The sequence below is a fragment of the Salvelinus fontinalis genome, chromosome 4, assembly GCF_029448725.1.
Source record: "Salvelinus fontinalis isolate EN_2023a chromosome 4, ASM2944872v1, whole genome shotgun sequence".
NCBI classification, from domain to species: domain Eukaryota; kingdom Metazoa; phylum Chordata; class Actinopteri; order Salmoniformes; family Salmonidae; genus Salvelinus; species Salvelinus fontinalis.
In genome coordinates, this window is record NC_074668.1 from 38,587,541 (window position 1) to 38,611,684 (window position 24,144).

The window sequence follows — 24,144 nt, forward strand, 5'->3', positions numbered from 1 at the left end:
GATCATTTAAACAATAGAACTGTTGAGACAATATATGATGTGGGTATGTTGTGCAGCAGATCTAGTGTATGTTTATGTTAAGCCTAGGCTGAAATAGTAAAATAGAGTTCTAAACACAATCTATTGATTTCTACTAACAATAAAGACAATAGACAGCATTAATTCTGTAACATCTTATTAAATAGTTTTAGGAACAAAGAATATAACATTTTGTTGCTACTATTAGTATACACAATGCCTGGTCCAGAAGTTTTCCGCACACTGTAGCCTACTCAATTCAATATACATTTATATATATATTTTTTTACATCTGTTTAAAGTTTGTCAGGTGTTTCTAAATTTGTAGGAACACTTTATTAACATAACAGGAAGCAATGTTGGAAATATACAATATTAAAAAAATTCTAACTAGCAAAAGTATTCCACCAAACTACAGATTTTAAAATTAAAATAAATGTATTTTCTTTATTTTAATTAAATAAAAATGTAATAAATGGTGCACATTGCATCATGACAATAAAATATTAAAATGCATGATTTATTTTCTTACAAACATGTGTCTGTAATAAACATAACAATGTATTAAAAAAAAAGAAAAAACCTTTAAAAAGATAAAAAACTTGGGAAAGAGAAATGTATATTCTTCAGGTAGTTTCCCCTTCAAAATAACTGAAAGGGATATATCTCTTTGTGTCATAGAGATGGGCATACCATGACCTGGTTCGTGGGGCATGGTTTTTAACATTGAGAATGAGTTCAAGCTCATACAGAGGTGAGGCATTGGCTTCAAATGAGGTGGTCTATGGGCTGAAGCTGAATTAACACCCTACTCCCCTAGTGGACAACATGCCATTTCAGACATTCTCTCTCGAAAACAGGCACACTTAAACAGGGAGGACACAGACACCATATCTGCACTGCAGGCGTGGGGGGGGGGAGTTGAGCAAGTTGAAGGACTGGTCTATTCCGTCTATCGTATCCACTGTTCCTAGCTCTACAGGGCAGAGGAAGGCAGCACCAAGCATGCTGCCATATCAAACACTGGTACAAAACCATTGACTACCCTCTTCTCTCCACACCCTGACTATCGTTAGTCTGTTCAGAGCAGAATGTTCAAGGTGTTCTCCTTTTCCCTCACACCGCCGGGTCTAGTTCGAGGGCCTAACTGAGTCATGTTCAGTTCAACCTGCTGCCTGTGGAGACGAACACTATCATTATCTCTCTGCTACAACAGAAAATCAGAACAACATTATTAAAGGGCCAGAACAAGTCAATTCTAAAACGGATAAATATCTTTCTGACATTGTGCATAAGGCCCACAAATACTCTTCACATAAATTTCACTAAACAATTACTTTCTTACTAATCATAACTAAATAAAATAATCAACAAGATAAAACAAAGTAAATCTGAAATGTTACTTAACATTTTTTTTAATTTCTGCATTTGTGAACAAGTGAATACTCCCACGCTCATTGTTTTGGTGCAGCAAATAGAAGAGCAAGAGAAATAGTTTGAGAAAGAATGAAGAAAGGACAGGTGCTTTTTTTTGCATTTCGGTTCAGTCTGAATTGGTGCATCTTGTTAATGTTGTTAAGTCTTATGTAGGCTTACGATAGTCAACCACACTGGCCAGAAGGAGTCCCAATTCAACCCTACCTCAACAGTCAACCATTGGTTTTCTATGGATGACGGCTCACACAGTAACACACAGCACTCCAGTGCAAACACACATAGCAGAGGTTCCAAAGAGTCGCCTCCATGTCAATCACACTAAGTTTGTCCCAAATGGCATTCTATTCCTTATGTAGTACAGTGCACAATATAGGGAATAGGGTGCCATTTCTGATGCACCCTCAGTTGTGAATTATTGACATGAACTTGACCCCAGCTCTGAAACATTCTACCACACATGAGGGATGGAGAGAGGATTTGGGGGGAGGGGGGGTTACACTGTTCACAAATAAGTGAACAATGCCAACAATATGAACAATGACACTAGTAACATTCATAACAATGATAGTAATCAATAGGTGCAGGATAAGATTGTAGTCTGTGAGCCATTGAAAAAAAATGAAAAAGAATACAGCCACAAGCCCTCTCCCCCTCCCCTATAAACATTTGAAAATACCCCCTTCATTACACACCCAACCCTTAAACCTGAAAATACTGTTATGGTGCCGTGTCTGTAAATCAAACATGTTCACTTGAACAGAACAGTAGACCACCTGACATCTGTAGCAGAGTAGGACAGAGCAGAGGGCAGGACAGAAATCAGGGATGCGATTGGCACTTTAAAATCGCCTCTCTTTTCTTTCACTATTTCTCACTTTCAGTCAGGCATCTGGGTACAAAAGGTTTTTCTGGTCATTTGCCTAGCTAAATCTGTGGAGTATCTCTCCTCTTCCTTCCTTTGTAAACCATGCACTGGTGTTACTCTGCACATAAGCCTTAAATCATAGCATGATCTTTACTCAGGCTGTGGCCCGGGCAGTGGTCAAACCACCTATCCCCCATGCATGTGCTGACAAACACTACACAACACTAGTCTAAGTATGCATCCAACACACATTGGCAAAATGAAGGATATCAGTGAGTTAGAAAAAAAAGTAAACATTTTAAAAACAATGGTGTGATCGCACAACTAGAAATCCAAGTGCATTCTGCTTCGTGCTAAAGCGTTTGTAGCCGATATATAAAAAAAAGTATGAATGCTTTTGAAAGCGTGCTTATGAACTGCTTATGAACATTATTACACAGTTGGTTAACCATTAGATTGTATATAGCCTGTTGCTTGTTATTTATATGATTATAGATCCTTACAGGTTAATAAATACATGAACAACTTACTTACAGCAATGACTTACAAATAGTTATTACGAGTTAAACTATTCAATAATGTCTTACAAGCAGCTTATAAGTCAACCTTGAAATTCCAGTAGTAATAAGAGCAGCTGGATGAGGGAGTACGCGTTCATGAGAGAGCTGGTTTTGGTGGTGGTAGTTAAAGCTGCGAAAGATAATACTGACACAGTAAGGCCTGCAAGCTGACTGGGTGAACATATAAACTTTGACCCTCATTTCCAGTCACAAATCAAGCCCTCTTCCCCAGCACTAGCTCATACCCATGGACTAGACTCTTCTTCATGGCCCCTCCTGGATGTGAAAGAAACAGACAGGTGTAATCAAAAGTGGTGGCCTACTAGCTTCAACTAACCCTTTAGGAGGGTTGTTACCATGATATTTCTATACATCCATTCTAGTTCTTTCAGATCATGAGAGGGAATTTAGATGTGTCCAAGAATAGGGTGCTAGGAGAAGTGTCCAGGACTAGGGGACTTGGAGAAGTGTCCAGAACTAGGGGACTTGGAGAAGTGTCCAGAACTAGGGGACTTGGAGAAATGTCCAGAACTAGGGGACTTGGAGAAGTGTCCAGAACTAGGGGACTTGGAGAAGTGTCCAGAACTAGGGGACTTGGAGAAGTGTCCAGAACTAGGGGACTTGGAGAAGTGTCCAGAACTAGGGGACTTGGAGAAGTGTCCAGAACTAGGGGACTTGGAGAAGTGTCCAGAACTAGGGGACTTGGAGAAGTGTCCAGAACTAGGGGACTTGGAGAAGTGTCCAGAACTAGGGGACTTGGAGAAGTGTCCAGGACTAGGAGAAGTGTCCAGGACTAGGGGACTAGGAGAAGTGTCTAAGACTAGGGGTTGATTTGGGACCGGGCCCTCTGTCCAGTGGAGGACATTGACAGTTTGTTGGGAGATCAGTTGTGTTGTGTGTAGGGCAGTGGCAGTCATGACATTTTGTCAGCCTAACTGCAATGCAAATAATTGCTGGGTTCACGTTAAAATAACCTTTAATTAACATAAACACGTTTAGCATCTCCGGGCTTCCACGCATAGTCTACAAGCCACTGATGTGGACCTTTGGAACATCTACATTTTAAAAAGTTTAATAAATCCATGTAATATAGCCTATTTTAGGCAGGTCTAAAGAAATTATATGAAGATGTAGCCTATTTCAGAAGAACAGAATAGTATATTCTGAGTCATCCTTATTAGGCCCTGATCTGGCTATGCCATATGGCTGTGGGTTACACTAGTTCATTTAACACACAAGATTTGCTTAGAATTCTTGTCGAATTATGTGTGAGTGCACACGTGTTGCACTCCCTATCCTGTGTTGAGCGGTTAACAAAGTGATAACTTGAAACAAGTCCTCCTATATGCTAAGTTTAGAGTTATTTATGCAACTGTAGTTGTGATACAAACCTTACAATGTATTAGAAATCAAAACATATAGCCAAAGGCTGAAAAATGCTCTAATGATGATTTGAAAAAAGTTGCACAAAAGGCATGCGCTCTGTTTCTTGCGCAGGCTGCACACACTTCATCAGTCTCTCATTCGCAATTTGTCAAGCGCTTGATAATATTCTCACACAGCCTATTTTCAATTGAATCTGGTCTTTCACATATGATAAATGAGTGGAATTATTTTGAAATGAATGGCTCACAAAAAAAATCAACATGTAATCCGAAGCCTGCACTCGAATAGCAAATGGCGGTTGTGCAGTTTTGTTTTTAATATGCCAGATAGGCTACACCAGCTGTAAAGCGGATTAATGTACTTAATTTTAAGAATTGAACAATAAATAAAGCAGCGCTTGAAAGCTAGGATCCTCTTTTAAATAGTCGCCAAAACTCTGCTTTCACACACGATGACTGGGTTTATAAGAATACATGTTTCACTATAGTGTCTGTAGGCTATGGGCTCTCCAACCCTGTTCCAGGGATACAAGGGCTATAGGCTATGCTTAGAGTTATTTGGCCACTTTAGTTGTGAGACAAACCTTCTCAAAACATATATTCTATGGGCTAGGCTACATGATACATGGGACTATGATTTGAAAAAGTTGCAAAAAAATGCATGCCTATAGGCCTAGGGGTGCTGAGCGTGTGGAAAAATCAGATTATTTTAGAAAATATATACAGTACCAGTCTAAAGTTTGGACACACCTATTCATTCAAGATTTTTTCTTTATTTTTACTATTTTCTAGAATAATAGTGAAGACATCAAAACTGTGAAATAACACATATGGAATCATGTAGTAATCAAAAAAGTGTTAAAGAAATCAAAATATATTTTATATTTGAGATTCTTCAAAGAAGCCACCCGTTGCCTTTATGACAGCTTTGCACACTCTTGGCATTCTCCCAGCCAGCTTCATGAGGTAGTCACCTGGAATGCAATTAACATGTGTGCCTTGTTAAAAGTTAATTTGTGGAATTTCTTTCCTTCTTAATGCGTTTGAGCCTATCAGTTGTGTTGTGACAAGGTAGGGGTGGTATACAGAAGATAGCCCTATTTGGTCTATACCAAGTCTATACTATGGCAAGAAGAGCTCAGATAAGCAAAGAGAAACAGTCCATCATTACTTTAAGACATGAAGGTCAGTCAATCTGGAACATTTCAAGAACCATCAAGCGCTATGATAAACTGGCTGTCATGAGGACCGCCACAGGAAAGGAATACCCAGAGTTACCTCTGCTGCAGAGGATACGTTCATTAGAGTTACCAGCCTCAGAAATTGCAGCCCAAATAAATGCTTCAGAGTTCAAGTAACAGACATCTCAACATCAACTGTTCAGAGGAGACTGTGTGAATCAGGCCTTCATGGTCAAATTGCTGAAACCACTACTAAAGGACACCAATAAGAAGAAGAGATTTGCTTGGGCCAAGAAACATGAGCAATGGACATTAGACCGGTGGAAATCTGTCCTTTGGTCTGAAATACAAATTTGAGATTTTTGGTCCAAACGCTGTGTCTTTGATGAGGCGCAGAGTAGGTGAACGGATAATCTCCGCATGTGTGGTTCCCACCGTGACGCATGGAGGTGGTGGTGTGATGGTGACACTGTCTGTGATTTATTTAGAATTCAAGGCACACTTAACCAACATGGCTACCACAGCATTCTGCAGCGATACACCAACCCATCTGGTTTGCGCTTAGTGGGACTATCATTTGTTTTTCAACAGGGCAATGACCCAACATACCTCCAGGCTGTGTAAGGGCTATTTGACGAAGAAGGAGATTGATAGAGTGCTACATCAGATGACCTGGCCTCCACAATCATCCAACCTTAACCCAATTGAGATGGTTTGGGATGAGTTGGACAGCAGAGTGAAGGAAAAGCAGCCAACAAGTGCTCAGCATATGTGGGAACTCCTTCAAGACTGTTGGAAAAGCATTCCAGGTGAAGCATGTGCAAAGCTGTCATCAAGGCAAAGGGTGGCTACTTTGAAGAATCTAACATATATTTTTATTTGTTTAACACTTTTTTACTTACTACATGATTCCATATGTGTTATTTCATAGTTATGATGTCTTCACTATTATTCTACAATGTAGAAAATAGTAAAAATAAAGAAAAACCCTTGAATGAGTTGGGGTCCAAACTTTTGACTGGTACTGTATATATAACAATCACAAATGTAGTGCACTGGGTCTTTTCCTAGTCTTGTATTAGCGAACCAATATGATATAGCCGATACGGTATAGCCGTCCGTAGCGGGGGCAAAAATAAAACCCCAGCTATGCAGCATGGTCTCATAGACTAGACATAACATACACTATATATACAAAAGTATGTGGACACTCCTTCAAAATTTGTGGATTTGGCTATTTCACCGGTTTTCTAAAATCGAGCACACAGCCATGCAAACTCCATAAACAGTCATTGGCAGTGGAATGTCCTTACTGAAGAGCTCAGTGACTTTCAACGTGGCACCGTCATAGGATGCCGCCTTTCCAACAAGTCAGTTCGTTAAATATCTGCCCTATTAGAACTGACATGGTCAACTGTAAGGGCTGCTATTCTGAAGTGGAAACGTCTAGGCTAAAAAACGGCTCAGCCCTGAAGTGGTTGGTCACACAAGCTCACAGAATGGGACCACCGAGTGCTGAAGTGCGTAGCACGTAAAAATTGTCTGTCTTCAAACTGCCTCTGGAAGCAACGTCAGCACAATAACTGTGTGTCGGGAGCTTCATGAAATAGGTTTCCAAGCCTCAAATCATCATGCGCAATACCAAGCCTCAGCTGGAGTGGTGTAAAGCTCACCGCCATTGGACTCTGGATCAGTGGAAATTCGTTCTCTGGAGTAATGAATCACGATTCACCATCTGGCAGTCTGACGAACGAATTTCGGTTTGGCGGATACCAGGAGAACGCTACCTGCCCGAATGCATAGTGCCCACTGTAAAGTTTGGTGGAAGAGGAATTATGGTCTGGGGCCATTTTCATGGTTCGGGCTAGGTCCCTTAGTTCCATTGAAGGGAAATCAATGCTACAGCATAAAATGACATTCTAGATGATTCTGTAGCTTCCAACTTTGTGGCAACAGTTTGGGGAAGGCCCAGCATGACAATGCCCCCATGTACAAAGCGAGGTCCATGCAGAAATGTCTAGATCGGTGTGGAAGAACTTAACTGGCCTGCACAGAGCCTTGACTTCAACCCCATCGAACACCTTTGGGATGAATTGGAATGCTGTCTGCGAGCCAGGCCTAATCGCCCAACATCAGTTCCCGACCTCACTAATGCTCTTGTTGTTGAATGGAAGCAAGTCCACGCAGCAATGTTCCAACTTCTAGTGGAAAGCCTTCCCAGAAGAGTGGAGGCTGTTGTGGCAGCAAAGGGGGGGCAAACTCCATATTAATGCCCATGATTTTGGAATGAGATGTTTGACGAGCAGGTATCCACATACTTTTGGTCATGTTGTGTAGTATTTGTTCATGTTGTGTAGTAAACGTATATCTGGGACACTAATTAGTATGTGTTACGTTTGGTATGGCTATCACAGCAAATGAATACATACCATATGAAATGTAATGTACTAAATGGAGTGTCTCGGATTTACATTTACTATGTTACGTCTACCCTTGAGTTCAGGTTGAGCTGGTTATATCTAGCTGCACAAAGGTGATCCTATTCCGCTCCAACTCTGAATTCCAGGGCTCTCATTAAGTGTTTCATTTAATTTTTGATTACATTTGCATTGATGTCAGAGTGATTAGAGGGACAATACAGCGCTGAGTACAAGGCTGTGACTTTTTGCAAATTTGGTAGGCTATTAATGACCATCAAAGCGCAGTTTTGGAGAAGCCTAGTTTCCATGACTCAGCGGTCACGTGGAATTTGACTGCGGTCATGACTCGTGACTGCCGGTGGTGTGGTAATACGGTCACCATAACAGCCCTAATTGTGTGTTTGACTTAAACGGGTAATAGAAGCCAAATAGAGGAGCAGGTTCCAGTAAACATTCTGTGCCTTAACTCTAATAATGTAAAACGAACACCACAATCACTTTGCATGGCTAAGGTCTGACAAGCCACTTTCATCAACAGTATCTGCATGACCTTGCCTTGCTTGTATTTGGTAGTGTGCTTGCCTGTGTGTGTGTGTGTGTGTGTGTGTGTGTGTGTGTGTGTGTGTGTGTGTGTGTGTGTGTGTGTGTGTGTGTGTGTACATTTAGTTTGCAGGCCAATTATTAGTCTAATATGAATTTTCATAAAGCCTCAATTCCATCCAATCCCCTTTCAACAGGAGACTACATTTCCCATAACCCCCTTGGGAAGTGTAGGTTTGCTAAACAGGGCTGACTGACCAGCTGCGTCTGATTCTCAATGGGTCTGTAAGGTGGCAATCATTCAACTTTAAACTTTTGCCGTAAACGAGATACTGTCCATCCATCTGTCTGTCTCTGTCCATCTGTCCGGAAACAGGAAATGTGCCAGCGCAAGTGACACACTCAACCCCATCACAATGTCATGGGTGGGCACACAAATACACACAGAGGCCACTGGGATTTTGGTTAAACAGCAGAGAACAAACCTTTTCTTACCATTCCCCTTGGAATGAACGTAGACAGATTGACTGATGTAGACAGGTTAACTGAGAAAATAAGTGTTAACTGAAGATCCAGAAGAAATAGTGCAATGGGGAGAGAGGGACCTCAGTAATGGGCTGTCTAAGGCATTCCTATGCTCTTTTGCTCACATACTAGAGAGAGACAAGAGCATGTTGCAACTCCCTCTGAAACTTCATCTATAAGGACATCTGTTATTACACACTCATGACACTGGTTGTAACATGCTAATAACAGCATGAATAGGCCATTGACAGTGTTATACAGACACACATACAAGACAGGGTCGAGCATGTCACACTGCACTGACGCTACCCAAAACCCTCCACCCCTCCCTTCCTTCCATGGTACCAAACTCCATCTCTCTTCCCTCCAGCCCGGTTCTACCAGTCTGCTATACCCCGCTCTCCCCTGGTTCTGTGATTCCCTCCATCTCGGCTGCCTTCCCTGCCCCCCCCCGTCCCCCCCTAAGTCTGCAGGCCTTGCGGATCGCGCCCCACTGGTAGCCGCTGAAGGTGGGGCTGATGGGGAAGTACTGGAAGACGGTGTGGCGGCGCAGGAAGTCCATGCCGAACGGGAGGTCGTAGGTTCTCATCCCCTCCAGCTCCGCAGTACTGGGTCCCGACCCACGCTTCAACTTCCTGATCCCTCGCTCCTCCGGCGTACCTGACAGGAGGAAAGGAGAGAGGAAAGAGAGAGAAAAGAGGAAGACAGAGGATGAGGGGGTGAGCGATTGGAGAAGGCAACAGTTTGTGATATGCTTGTTCTATCTCAAAATGCACTCAAAATGGTTGAGTACAGTAGTAGATTAATAGTAGTAGTGTGATAGACTAAACTAACAGTGATAGTGGGATAGTACAGTCTACTCACCAGGGATAGTGTTGTCCAGCACAAATGCCACTGACCCCCCAACGAACATGGCTGTGGTCAGGAGGACGTTCAACACCTGGTCAATCGACACTATACCTGAGAGACAGAAAAGAGGGATAGAGAGAGAATGAGAGAGAGAGGGTTCAGAGACCTACCCAGCCCTTTTAGATGTGTAAACACTGAAGGAGTAGGCCAATGAGCTAAATCTGTAGTCCACTTGTCCTCTACTCACCAGTGACCAGAGGGTTCTGTTTGAGGTAGCTGGGCAGCACCAGGCCAAAGAAGATGGAGAAGCCCAGAACAAAAAGGTTCCTGGAGGAGTTGAGGTCTACAAACTGCAGGTTGGACAATCCCACAGCTGTAATCATCCCAAACAGGGTACAGAACAGCGCCCCCAGGACAGGGTCAGGCAGGGAGGCGAACAACGCGCTGAATTTACCCACCAGCCCTAGCAGTAGCATCATAGCAGCACCGTATTGGATCACACGCCGGCTGCCCACCTGGAGGACCAATCAGAGAGCAGCAGGGAGTAAGAAAGCGAAGAATCAGGAAGAATAAATAGTCCCACTCTACAGAGCAAATTAAATCCAAGCAGACTACTAGCCAATTAAAACAAACATTTCATATTTGAATAGAACTTGTAGTAGGACTCTGTGTATAGAAGTGTGTGATGGTTACCTTAGTGATGCCTAGCACGCCTATATTAGGACTGGAGGAAGTAGAGCCGTTTCCTGTCCCCATCAGCCCATCCAACACGCAGGAGAGACCTTCCATAAATATACCCCTACAGAGAGAAAAACAGAAAGAAAGAGAGTGAGCGAGAGAGAGACAGATCTCAATTCATGATTCAAACCATTCTGTCTGCGTGAGGTAAGCAGATTCTGAGGTGCATTAGGCAAGGAGCTATGCAAGCAAGGTCAAGTACCTGTTGATGGCATGAATGGGGGGTGGGGGGGCACAGGAGAGGCGGGCACAGGCGTAGTAGTCTCCAATGGACTCAATGATGCTGGCGACCACGGCACTGAACATACCGATCACCCCCGCCGCTGTCACCGTAGGAACACCCCACTGAACTATGGGTAAAAAATAAAAATACATCAACACATTGATGTAGAACAAACAACTCCAAAAGATTCTAGATTTGAGTAACCTACGAAGCTATTGGATGCTCTCATTCAGAGTTTGGGCTTAGCTAGGGGCGGGTTGAGCACCGTAAGGAGTGGTAACTCACAGGGGTAGGGGATCTTGAACCAGGGTGCGGCTGCCAGTATCCCCTGGCGTGCGTCGGTGCGGGCGTAGTAACCGTACTTGTCTTTCTCCGGTGGGAAAACATTGGTTACGGTAAAGATAAAACAAATCAGCCATGACACCAGGATGGCCATGATGATCTGAGGAAGAGAGAAACACTAAGGGTCAAACATGACCCTCAAAACACACAGAGAATTACAGTATGTCCTGTTGAGTTACAGTGAAGAACACCATAATAAAACTGCAGAACTTCTATAGAATGCCCTTCAAACAGAGAGTGATGATGACTTTTTTCAATGTGGGAGTTGTGAGGTCACCAGTTCAAACTGTAATGAGCAGATTGATAAAGAGTGGAACTTATAATCAGACAGGGAGAGAGTGATGAAGAGGACTTTATTAGAGTGGAGTCACCAATACAAGCGTCTGTCTACTGGTCTATTAGGGCAGCAGATATATGAGCCATCATGACATCAAATGACCAGCAGGGGGCACAGAGCAAATAAAATAAAATCTATTAGTCACATGGACCGAATACAGCAGGAGTAGACCTTACATTCTCACATAGGTGTTCCTTTTGTCCAGGTGGAAAAGGGTAGTGTGGAATGCAATAGAGATGGTGTCATCTGTGGATCTGTTGGGGTGGTATGCGAATTGGAGTGGGTCCAGGGTGTCTGGAAAGATGGTGTTGATGTGAACCATGACCAGCCTTTCAAAGCATTTCATGCTTAAAGGTGTGAGTGCTACGGGAGGGTAGTCATTTAGATAGGTTACCTTTGTGTTCTTGGGCACAGGATCTGCTTGAAACAAGTAGGTACAGTGCATTCGGAAATGATTAAGGCCCCTCGACCTTTTCCACATGACAGCCTTTTTCTAAAATGGATTTAATCATATTTTTTGTGTGCTGACTGTTGGAAAAGCATTCAAGGTGAAGCTGGTTGAGAGAATGCCAAGAGTGTGCAAAAGCTGTCATCAAGGCAAAGGGTGGCTACTTTGAAGAATATGAAATATATTTTGATTTAACACTTTTTTTGGTTACTACATGAGTTATTTCATAGTTTATGTATTCACTATTATTCTACAATGTAGGAAATAGTAAAAATAAAGAAAAACCCTTGAATAAGTAGGTGTGTCCAATGTTTTGACTGGTACTGTAAGTATTCAGACCCTTTGCTACGAGACTCGGATTTTAGCTTGGGTGCATCCTGTTTCCATCGATCATCCTTGAGATGTTTCTAAAACTTGATTGGAGACCACCTGTGGTGAAATCAATTGATTGCACATGATTTGGAAAGGCACACACCTGTCTAGGTTCCACAGTTGACAGTGCATGTCAGAGAAAAAAACCAAGCCATGAGGTTGAAGGGATTTTCTGTAGAGATCCGAGACAGGATTGTGTCGAGGCACAGATCTGAGGAAGGGTACGAAAAAATGTCTGCAGCATTGAAGGTCCCCAAGAACACAGTGGCCTCCATCATTCTTAAAGGGAAGAAGTTTGGAACCACCCAGACTCTTCCTAGAGCTGGCCTCCCGGCCAAACTGAGCAATCGGGGAAAAGGGCATTGGTCAGGGAGGTGAGCAAGAACCCGATGGTCACTCTGATAGAGCTCCAGAGTGCCTCTGTGGAGATGAGAGAACCTTCCAGAAGGACAACCATCTCTGCAGAATTCCACCAATCAGGCCTTTATGGTCGAGTGGCCAGACGGAAGCCATTCCTCAGTAAAAGGCACATACAGCCCTCTTGGAGTTTGCCGAAAGACACCTAAAGACTCTCAGACCATGAGAAAGAAGATTCTCTGGTCTGATGAAACCAAGATTAAACTCTTTGGCATGGTGGTAGCAACATCATGCTGTGGAGTTGTTTTTCAGCGGCAGGGACTGCGAGACTAGTCAGGATAGAGGGAAAGATGCACAGAGCAAGCGATTTTTGATGAAAACCTGCTCCAGAGTGCTCAGGACCTCAGACTGGGGTGAAGATTCACCTTCCAACAGGACAACAACCCTAAGCACACAACCAAGACAACGCAGGAGTGGCTTTGGGACAAGTCTCTGAATGTCCTTGAGTGGCCCAGCCAGAGCCTTACTTGAACACGATCGAACATCTCTGGAGAAACCTGAAAATAGCTGTGCGGCGACGCTCCCCATCCAACCTGACAGAGCTTGAGGATCTGCAGAGAAGAATGGGAGAAACACCAAATATAGGTGTGCCAAGCTTGTAGTGTCATTGCCAAAGGTGCTTCAACAAAGTACTGAGTGAAGGGTCTGAATACTTATGTAAATGTGATATTTCTGTATTTTATTTTGAATACATTTGTTAATTTATAGAAACTTGTTTTTGGTTCATCATTATGGGGTATTGTGTGTAGATTGATGAGGGGGATCAACGATTTAATCCTTTTTAGAATAAGGCAAAATGTGGAAAAAGTCAAGGGGTCTGAATACTTTCGGAATGCACTGTATTACAGACAGGGTCAGGGAGAGGTTGGAAATGTCAGTAAAGACAATTGCCAGCTAGTCAGCACATGCTCTGAGTAAGCGTCCTGATAATCCATCTGGCCCTGAGGCCTCGCGAATGTTAACCTTTTTAAAGGGCTCACTCACATCGGCTACGGAGAGAGTGATCACACAGTCATCCAGAACAGCTGGTGCTCTTACACGTTGTTCCATTTTGCTTGCCTTGAAGTGAGCATAGAAATATTTAGCCTGTCTGGTAGGCTTGCATTACTGGGCTGCCCACTCCTTGAAAGCGTCAACTCTTGTCTTTGGCTCAGTGCGGATGTTGCCTGTAATCCATGGCTTCTGGTTGGGATATGCACGTACGTATGGTCACTGTGGGGACAATGTAATCGATGCACTTATTTATGAAGCTAGTGACTGATGTGGTAAACTCCTCAATAGCGAAAGTCCTGTAGCTTAGCATCCGCTTCCTCAGACCACTTGCGTATTGAGTGAGTCACTGATTTCTCCTGTTTGAGTTTTTGCTTGTAAGCAGGAATCAAGAGGATAGAGTCATGGTCAGACATCAAATGGAGGGAGAGCTTTGTATGCGCCTGTGTGTGGAGTAAAGCTGATCTAGAATTGTTTTCCCTCTAGTTGCACAGGTGACATGCTGGTAGAAATTAGGTAAAACTGATTTGAGTTTTCCTGCATTGAAATCACCGGCCTCTAGGAACGCCGCCTCTGGATGAGCATTTTCTTGTTTGCTTATGGCCCTATACAGCTAGTTGAGTGCGGTCTTCGTGTCAGCATCGGTTTGTGGTGGTAAATAAACAACTATGAAAAATATAGATGAAAACTTGAGTTAAATAGTTGTCTACAGTTTATCATGAGATATTCTAACAAGCCAGCAGAACCTTGAGACTTCCTTAATATAAGACATTGCACACCAGCTGTTGTTAACAAAGAGACACACCCCTCCCCCGGAGCTTACTGGACACCACCATTCTCTCCTGCCAATGCACAGAACACCCAGCTAACTGTATATTATCCATGTACTTGTTCAGCCATGACTCTGAGAAGCATAGGATATTATATTTCTTAACGTTTTGTTGATGTAATAGTCTCGAACTGAGCTCGTCCAGCTTATTCTCCAGTGATTGCACGTTTGCCAACAGAATGGAGGGTACAGGCAGTCTACAACACACAGGCCATGTCCGAATACCCATTCATGCATACTAAATAGTAGGCTGTTTGGGTATGCAAAAACAGAAATTTACGAATGGTAAGGAACAAGCACGATTGCGTATTAGATGACACCTTCTCAGTATGGATGAGTAGTATGTTGATATTTGTTGCTTACTGCATACGTTTTTACCAAACAGTGTGTTCTAAATAGTATGTAGTGCGATTAGTAAACAGAATGCAGTTTTAGTAATTAGTAGGCTAAACAGATTTCACATACGGCCAGACAGACAGGCACACAGGAGGTCTATATACAGCTCAGAACAGGAAAAACAAAGACAAAGGGCACCTTTGGGGGCTGAATCATTTCAGATCTTATTAAGAGGAACGGGGGAGGAGGAAACAGGGGAGGTGAATAAGATTTGAACAGCAGGACTTGACAGGTAATGGGAGGATGGAAAGAGGTATCTAAAAGACGGAGAGAGATGGAGGAGTGTGTGCCCATTTATCTTACCTCACATGGCACTGTGATGGACTGGATCAATAAGCACACTCCAGGAAAGGGGATGTGTATCTAGGTGTGTATGCTCCTGCCAGTGTATTTCTCTGTGGACGCACATCTCTCTCTCTCTCTCTCTCTCTCTGTGTGTGCACATGTGTCAGGGTACTCACAGGGAACATCTTGAAGAGCTGTAATCTATAAGAGGTCCAACCTTTCTTAGCCTTGTAGATGGGCAGAGGAAGCTGTACGTTCCTCGCATACTGAGAGAACAACAACACCAGGAATATAGTCCTAGAGAGGGGGAGAGAGAGGACGAGCAAGAAATACAGAAGTCAGGGGTCAAGGAAAAGCAGTAAGCACACTTGCAAACATTCACTATCTGCTTTGATTTGTAGAACAGTTAAACATTTGTCAAGAGAACCAATAACCCGCCGTTGAAGACTGCTATAAAGACAGCCGGATCCAAAAGTTATAATTCTCAAAAAATACATAATGAAATCAATTAATTGATAACTCAAAGAAGTTTACATAGCACAAAATCACAGATGTTACGTTGTTTGAGATGAGTCGCAAGACAAATTTTTGCGAAAGAGACAAAATAAATAAATGAATAACAATGTAGCAGACACAAACAATTACCAACAGTCCTTCTGAACCTAGGCCTAGAGGTCTCGGTCTGGAGCACTACGGGTTCCCACCTCCATTCCGCATGGGCGACTGCGTCTGCCGGCAATTCATTCTGATTGGCTATTTAATGGGCTGCTATGATAATTGATTGGCTAAGGATGCCTCTGTGGGGCGGGAGTCAGTCTTATAGGATAACAAAAGATCGATAAGATAAGAAATCCTTTTACTTTCTGTTTTCACCTAAATTTGCCATGCATCATAACAAGACAAAGACAACAACAGACACTATAGGAAAACATATAGAGGGCTGGGGAATGTATAGGGGACTATACAAATAGTCAGTCAGGAGAGATTAGAGCCACAGTATACTACTCACAGCATGGCGATGCCCCAGTGTTTCCCTGCTCTCTCCCCTGCAGCCTGGAAGCCAGACAGGCCGATGAGAGCCACAGTCGGGGTGATAGTTAGGGGCCCGATGTATTTCAACAAGAGCCCAGGGAGCCCCAGGAAGCCAATACACACCTCTATCAGAGACGACACAATAATAGCCCCCTGGATCTGGAGGGCAAAGAGACAGACTTTGGTACAGCCTTGATAGTCTATCGACGTCCTTGTCTCTAATTCTATTCATTGTGACATCGTGATTGAGTTACCGCCTCACACACGCATCAAAACAAGGTTACCAAACCCGCTTACACAAGCCTTATAAAAGGTTAATGTGAGTTAAAAGGCCTCTGTCACACTGTCACACGCACGCAAACACACAACGCACACGGCTAAAGGCTGAGTCACAGCAACAGGTCTAAACAAACATCATCACTTAGAACTCTTTCTACTCTCCGTTTCAGTGTAGGCCCAGAGGGTATCACTGGGATGTGCTGACTATCTAACATGGGCTTTGAACAATACTGACACAGAACACAGGAGTAGACCTCTCTCTGTACACTATGCAGTGTAAAGATTGGATACTATAAAATATCCCCCATGTCTCCTGCTCTCTCCCCTTCCGTCTCGCATTTAATTTCTCTCTCACCTCTCGTATCCGGGGATGCCAGATGTGTTCAGTGTTGAGCAGCTCAGTCTCGTTGAACATGGAAGGAACCACTGACAAAGGGACGGAGAAAGTAACAGAGAGAAAGATGGAGTGAGGAAAAAAGAAAAGAAAACAGAAAGAACATAAAAGAATGCTTAAACACATATTTATCATTCTGTTATCGTCTGCGTCCTGGAAAAAACGTGTATCTCAAAAAAGTTAAAAGTCACGGTTTATTTTCTGATCTATCGCCATGGAGGTTCTCAAGTACTCTGGCTGACACCAGTTCTCAAATAGCCAGGCTAGTTCACAAGGAATTTTGTACTACTTTTGTTAGTTATACTTCCAGAGTAATGAAACTTTCATGGAACACGGAGGGGCATGACTACTATCGATTTAATTTACATTTAATAAAATCAAAATCTACAAAAAGCGAGATACAAGGTTTTTTTCCAGGACACCGACGTTATAGATTAACACACTGGCACTGAACCTGGAAACCTCATCTGATGCCAACCTGAAAACCTCATCTGATGCCAACTGAGGTGCCAGTCAGCATTACTGATGCCAGCTCACGTGGGCAGGAGAGTGAGGGTGAGACCAGGTCATAATGAAGGCCCTCGTGGGGTGTGTGTACGTGTATATGCGTGTTTGTGTTTACCTGTAGCGTTGCACTTCCACTTGTCTAGTGACAGGATTGCTCTGGCGGGAGCCAGGAAGGCAAAGGCACTTGCCTGGAACAGAGGAAGTCTGGAACAACAACCACACACCAATACACACACTAAGCATCTTATTAACATCTTATTATCTTATTAGCTAAGTGACAACATACACACACACACACACACAAACCAATACACACACTAAGCATTGTATTATATTTTTAGCTAAGTGACAACACACATACACACACCAGCAACTCACTCAATTAGAACACACACACACACATTCCTCTAATACACACACTAAGCATGTTTTTTTAAGTGATAGATGTGCTTTAGAATGAAAATAATAAATATGTTTGTTTCCTTGAATGCAGTTTATGGACAAGGAGTGACTGCAACCCACATGTAAAATTGCTGAAAACTATCACACTGTCAAACATTGTGTCAGTTAGTTGTAAAACAGTGTAAAGTCAGTTATCATAGTGTGTGTGATAACAGCTGTCATGATGGTTATGTGATGAATATGCCAGTGTTACGTAGCCCTTATGCTGTGGATTCAAGTAGTGTAACCAACAGTTCTCCTGTCTGTCCAATAGGTGTCACTAGTGAACACTGAGAAGCAGGGTCTACCCTGGTTAGGTAACAGCAACAGCATGGAAACTTACAGAGCTGTGGCTAGAATGGAGCAGGTGGTGGCTGAGAATTAGCATTCATTTGAATGCTGGCCAGTCAGTGTGCAGGTGGACATCATTATTAACTCTAATCAACAACCAGATTAATGAGATCAATAAACGATGAATAAGCATGGGACTGATATCCATGGAAATGTACAAGGCAGGTGAAATTAGCTATGTCAATAATGAATAAGAGGACAACTAGTAACCAGTCATGACAAATAAAAACATTTGCCTGTTAAATACCTTTAAAGGCTGTTCTGTATTTGAATGTTTGATATACATCAAATTAACTATCACTTTACTAACACTATTGTTATTACACTGAACAAAAATATAAAACGCAACATGTAAAGTGTTGGTCCCATGTTTTCATGAGCTGAAATAAAAGACCCCAGAAATGTTCCATACGCACAAAAAGCTTATTTCTCTCAAATTTTATGAACAAATTTGGTTTCATCCCTGTTAGTAACCATTTCTCCTTTGCCAAGATAATCCATCCACCAGACAGGTGTGGCATATCAAGAAGCTGATTAAACAGCATGGTCATTACACAGGTGCACCATGTGCTGGGGACAATAAAGGGCCACTTTAAAATGTGAAGTTGTCACACAACACAATACCACAGATGTCAAAACGTTTTGTGGGAGCGTCCAACTGGCATGATGACTGCAGGAATGCCCACCAGAGCGGTTGCCAGAGAATTGAATGTTAATTTCTCTACCATAAGCCACCCCCAATGTCGTTTTAGAGTATGGCGTCATGTGAGCGAGTGGATTGCTGACGTCAACATTGTGAGGGCAGGCATAAGCTACGGACAACAAAGACATTTGCATTTTATTGATGTTATTTTGAATGCACAGAGACACCGTGACGAGATCCTAAGACCCATTGTTGTGTCATTCATCTGCCGCCATCACCTCACGTTTAAGCATGATAATGCACGGCCCCATGATCTGTACACAATTCCTGGAAGCTGAAAATGTCCCAGTTCTTCCATGGCCTGCATTCTCAGACAGGTTGACCACTGAGCATGTTTGGGATGCTTTGTATCGACGTGTACAACAGCGTGTTCCAGTTCCTGTCAATATCCAGCAACTTTGCACAGCCATTGAAGAGGAGTGGGACAACATTCCACAGGCCACAATCAATAGTCTGATAAACTCTAAGCGAAGGAGATGTGTCGCGCTGCATGAGGCAAATGGTGATCACACCCAGTACTGACTGGTTTTCTGATCCACACACCTACTTTTTTTAAGGTATCTGTGACCAACAGATCATCTGTATTCTCAGTGATGTGAAATCCATAGATTAGGGACTAATTTATTTATTTCAATTGACTGATTTCCTTATATGAACTCAGTAAAACCTTTAAAATATTTGCATGTTCTGTTTATATTTTTGCTCAGTATATAATAGATTAGACTGAAAGTAGGCCATTTGAGTGTCATCTTCACTGACGTGTGAGTGGTGGGAGTGTGACAGATGGAGAGAGAGAGAGAACAAGAGAGAAAGGGGGAGAGATCGTGACAAACACAGACACCAATTTACCCAGCAGCACTCATCTACTTCAGAGGGTCACATGTTGTCCCCAGGTGGGACCAGCTGTGCACACACTGACATGCAAACACACACACCAGCGCTACACTCAGACAGGAACACTTTAGAAATACACTGGTAGGGGCACATGTCAGCACACACACAAACGAGTCACCTTTCCTAGAACAGTGTGTGTGCTCACTGATCTGACCTCACTGGACACTGACTCAAACACAGCCACTAGCACTCCTCACTCTCCATTTCTCTTTGCGTCCCTTCCGCCCTCCCCTCATGCCTTTGTCGCCTCTTATCCATCTCTTCAGCCCTCAACCTCAGTCCGCCTTTCCCCCACCTCCCTCCACTCCCACCCTCTCCACGTTGCAGAGGTGACACAGATAGCTGTGATTTGTGACACAGAAATGACAGTCATTAATGAAAAGATGGACGTCATATTGATGTTTGATGAGTTGGCTACAGATTGTGTTGTGAGAGAGATACAATGGAGCAGAGAACAGCTCTCACTAACATCTTCTCAAATGCTTCTTTGAGTTCTCGCAGCCTGTGATAATGATCATTACATGGCACAGAAGTTTAAAGAAAAACTGATCGGGGCATTAGAGGTCTGTGCGGGACTGATTTATTTATCCCGCAGCTTTCATACCGCACCAAGAATTGGTCACGAACCCAAGCGCAGTAGCACAATTTTATTTTAGGTGCATAGGCTATATCAAAATGGGCAAAAATAAACTAAGAAATACATAAATTAACACAATCTCAAGTGACCATTATATTAGACTATCGGTATTACCAAGATATATCAGCCAATAGGCTAGACCTAGTTTTAATATAGCAGAGTTGGAGAGACTTGCATATTCTCTTGAGCTACGTTTTATAGCCTAACTTTTAGGAGTGGGACGATATTCAGACGGAGACAATATGGGTGATCAATATTTATGTCTAGTCAATGTAGTAAACTATAGCCTAATCATATTTATTTAATACATTTCCTTGGAAAGATAATTGCCCGGTGCTTCTCCACCTATGCATAGGCTATATAGCCTACCCTATTTAATGAATATAATAATAATAATAAAATAAATGGTATTTAGGAGAAGCTTTTATCCAAAGCGACTTATAGGCTATACATGGTCACTCCAACGTCTGCTGTGGCCATACAGCATTTACTGCGAGGCGGACTCCGCAGAAGTCAGAGCAAACATACTTTTTTCGCTTCCCAGATCTGTTGTGAAGGAAGTTGTAAAGGAAGTGAGTTTGTGTTTATACAGGACTTCACGCCCCCACCTACCGTCAACCAGGCATGTCAATGTGGAGCCCTCCACATTGTTATGTATATATTTTTTAAATTACCCCTTTTTCGCCCCAATTTCGTGGTATCCAATCGCTAGTTAGTCTTGTCCCATCGCTGCAACTCCCGTATGGACTCGGGAGAGGCAAAGGTCGAGAGCCGTGCGTCCTCCGAACACAATCCGCACTGCTTCTTGACACAATGCCCACTTAACCCGGAAGCCAGTCGCACCAACGAGTCGGAGGAAACTCCTGGCAACCGTGTCAGCGTGCCCTGCGCCCGGCCCGCCACAGGAGTCGCTAGTGTGCGATGGGACAAGAATATCCCTGCCAGCCAAACCCTCCATAAACCGGACGACACTGGGACAATTATGCGCTGCCTCATGCGTCTCCCGGTCGCGACCTGGATTCGAACCAGAATGTCTAGTGGCACAGCTAGAGCCCTCCACATTGTTACATGCAGAAAAACATGTTGATTGCTGGCGCTGAATATGTCTATATCGGTCTGCTAATACAGGATTAGTAAAGGCCCAGAGCATTACTTTTGTGAAAAAATATAAACAAAATATATTTGAGTGTTTACCAGCATTTGTAACTTGAGTCTGATAATTATCTGTACAGAACATTTACTCTGATAATACTTGTGGAACATAAAAATACTTGCTTGATATGTTTTCCAGTTTCTTGAATTACAACTTTATTTCTATGTTGTTACAGGTAATTTCTTTAGGTTGGACTTTTGCACATATAGCTCGTTAGTGCATAGGGCACACTGATTGGTGTCACCTTAGTCAGTATGTGTTACACCTGTGCTGATTGCCATCTCGTTATTGGGAAGGTCTTTCACCTTTGCTTGCCCACGTGCTATTTAAGAGTGGCTGGCCAAGTTCTCCAGTTGTCTTGGTAGATGGTTAACACTTTTAGTTGGTGCTCCCTACTCTGATTTCTAGATGAACAATTCTTTATATGATTTCCCTATTCACCTTTTTGGTTTGGTGTAGGTTTTTCTTTTGTTTGCCTCTTCAGCAAATTTAGTGGGCACACTTAGTAGGTGTATTTTAGGTTCCAGTCGTTGCTAGTCAACTTTCAATGAACACCCCAATGAGTGTGTCTTTCAGAACCCCTCCTAAAACCCCACCCGTTTCATTTTGGTTGTTGGTCAGTGACTCTTTGTTAGTTCCTTTACCATTTTAGTAGACACTCTTATCCAGAGCAACTTACAGTAGTGAGTGCATACCTTTTCTTACTGGACCCCCGTGGGAATCGAACCCACAACCCTAGCATGCAAGCTCCATGCGCTACAAACTGCCCCTCATCACAAACCACTTGATGTCTCAGTGTACTCAATTACTGTATTGTGCATTGGTTTTCTTCATGGTGATGGAAAGTCTACAGGTACAAACCTAGATGACCAGCCTATGAACATTGACATTAAGTGGTTTGTAAGGATGGTAAATTTAACACTGCACAAAGTGGTTTTCCTTATTTGATCATGAAAAATATCTAATTTTATGTGGATGTTTTGCATCTTTGCACCTTTTGATGTAAATATTTGAGGACAGGGCTTTGTTCTTTCTGGATTCCATCAGAATGAGCATCGCAGAGAAAGGGACAGGACAACAACTCTTACAATTCCAACTATTGAATCCTGCAAGATACTGTTCTTCGTTTTACAACTACCTTTGTCAAAGCGTAGATGATAAGTGTTGTCTATATCGGTCCGCTAATACAAGTAAAAAGCCCAGTGCACTATTTAAATGTTTCTTTCAAAACATAAAATAAAAATAAATCTTATTTTTCAGGGGGTGCTGCAGCACCCCTAATTCCCACAGCTATGCTCAGATGACAGAGCTTTTTGGCCCACGGGCAACTTAACTAGAAGCAGCGAATTCTGATTGTGTGAATAATGCAGCAAATGTGCTTTTAATACAATAGGTAGGCTAACACATATGAAGCAGAAAGACAACTTTTCCCAAACAATCTGCCGGACAACAAAAATATTTTCCCCTAAATTGTCTGTCTGACCGCTTGGTCCCAACTACAGCATGAAAAATGCAGAGAACGCCTCAATGATCTGTCGGAATCCGCAGCCCTCTATGGTGCACAATTGCTATGTATAGGTTCATCATCTGTGTATGCAAGTGCTGTGTATGCTTCTCTGTGCGATCAGTCCTAACTGCAGGACTAAAGACAGGAGTCAGGTCCATAATTATTGATACCCTTGATAAAGATGAGCAAAAAAGACAAATAAATACTGTGCTATATTTCATGCTCAAAATGTTAAATTATATTTTACCATAGGTATGAGGTACTTTTCTGCATATTCTTTTTTTCCAATGCCAAAACCACCACTGGTGTGCATGGCCTTGTAGCTATATTGTAATGTTATCTGACCGTAGAACCGGTTCCAATCCAAGTGCCAATGGCGTTTATCAAACTCCAGGCAGTGCTATGGTCAGATGACATGAAAATAGAGCTCTTTGGCCCACATTTATGGTTCTTCGGTTGGACACAGCTTAAATTACATCAACCCATTTTCACAGAAGTCCTATGTGGCTGAATGCCTGGTTTCTCCTTGAGCTGAGAGGAGTGTGTGAGAGCCAGGCAGACAGTCTGCCATACCACTGGTCTGTGAGTGTATGTGCAGTTCTTTTCAAGGCTGTAGCCTGACTATCAGACACTGTAGCCGCTGAAACAGTAAAATACTGCTTAATTCTCTCGTTTCAGACAGGAATCATTCGAGGCCATGAGACTAGCGGAGTACCTTCTGTGTGTGTTTGTGTGTCAAGTGTGTGTGTGCAGTGATTTCCTGTCAGTGCTGCTGTATCTTGGCCATGAGACTGAGACGTGCAAACACAATTACAAACAGATTACCATGACGTGACATGGCATCTAGCAACACATTCACGTGTGGTAGCGATAATAACCATGGCAACAATGATGAAACCTGGCTGTGGTATTTCTAAAGGATATCATATTTCTAGAGTGAGAGAGAGAGTGGGCAAGGGGAGGGAGAGAGAAAGGAGAGAACAGAAGGGCATCTCAGGTCACACTGACTCACTGAGTCAAATTTGAATCTCTAACCACAGTGAGGAGAGAAAGAACTGAAAAAAGAGGGAACGAAAAGGAGAGAAAAAG

At 42.8% G+C, this 24,144-nt stretch overlaps 1 protein-coding gene across 4 annotated transcripts in view; it reads right to left on the minus strand.

Moving 5' to 3' along the window:
* Positions 1-158: 158 nt before the first annotated feature.
* Positions 159-24,144, minus strand: part of LOC129853733 (solute carrier family 23 member 2-like) — a 73,784-nt gene continuing 49,798 nt past the window's right edge. For all 4 annotated transcript variants that reach the window (XM_055920082.1, XM_055920081.1, XM_055920085.1 and 1 more), the window contains 10 exons: positions 17,485-17,573; positions 16,824-16,894; positions 16,167-16,348; positions 15,334-15,454; positions 11,027-11,183; positions 10,721-10,868; positions 10,474-10,579; positions 10,028-10,295; positions 9,796-9,891; positions 159-9,591 (listed from right to left, as the gene is read on the minus strand). In XM_055920082.1, coding sequence (XP_055776057.1) covers positions 9,320-9,591; positions 9,796-9,891; positions 10,028-10,295; positions 10,474-10,579; positions 10,721-10,868; positions 11,027-11,183; positions 15,334-15,454; positions 16,167-16,348; positions 16,824-16,894; positions 17,485-17,573 — 1,510 coding nt within the window. In that variant the 3' untranslated portion in view covers positions 159-9,319. The remainder of the gene's footprint in view (positions 9,592-9,795; positions 9,892-10,027; positions 10,296-10,473; positions 10,580-10,720; positions 10,869-11,026; positions 11,184-15,333; positions 15,455-16,166; positions 16,349-16,823; positions 16,895-17,484; positions 17,574-24,144) is intronic.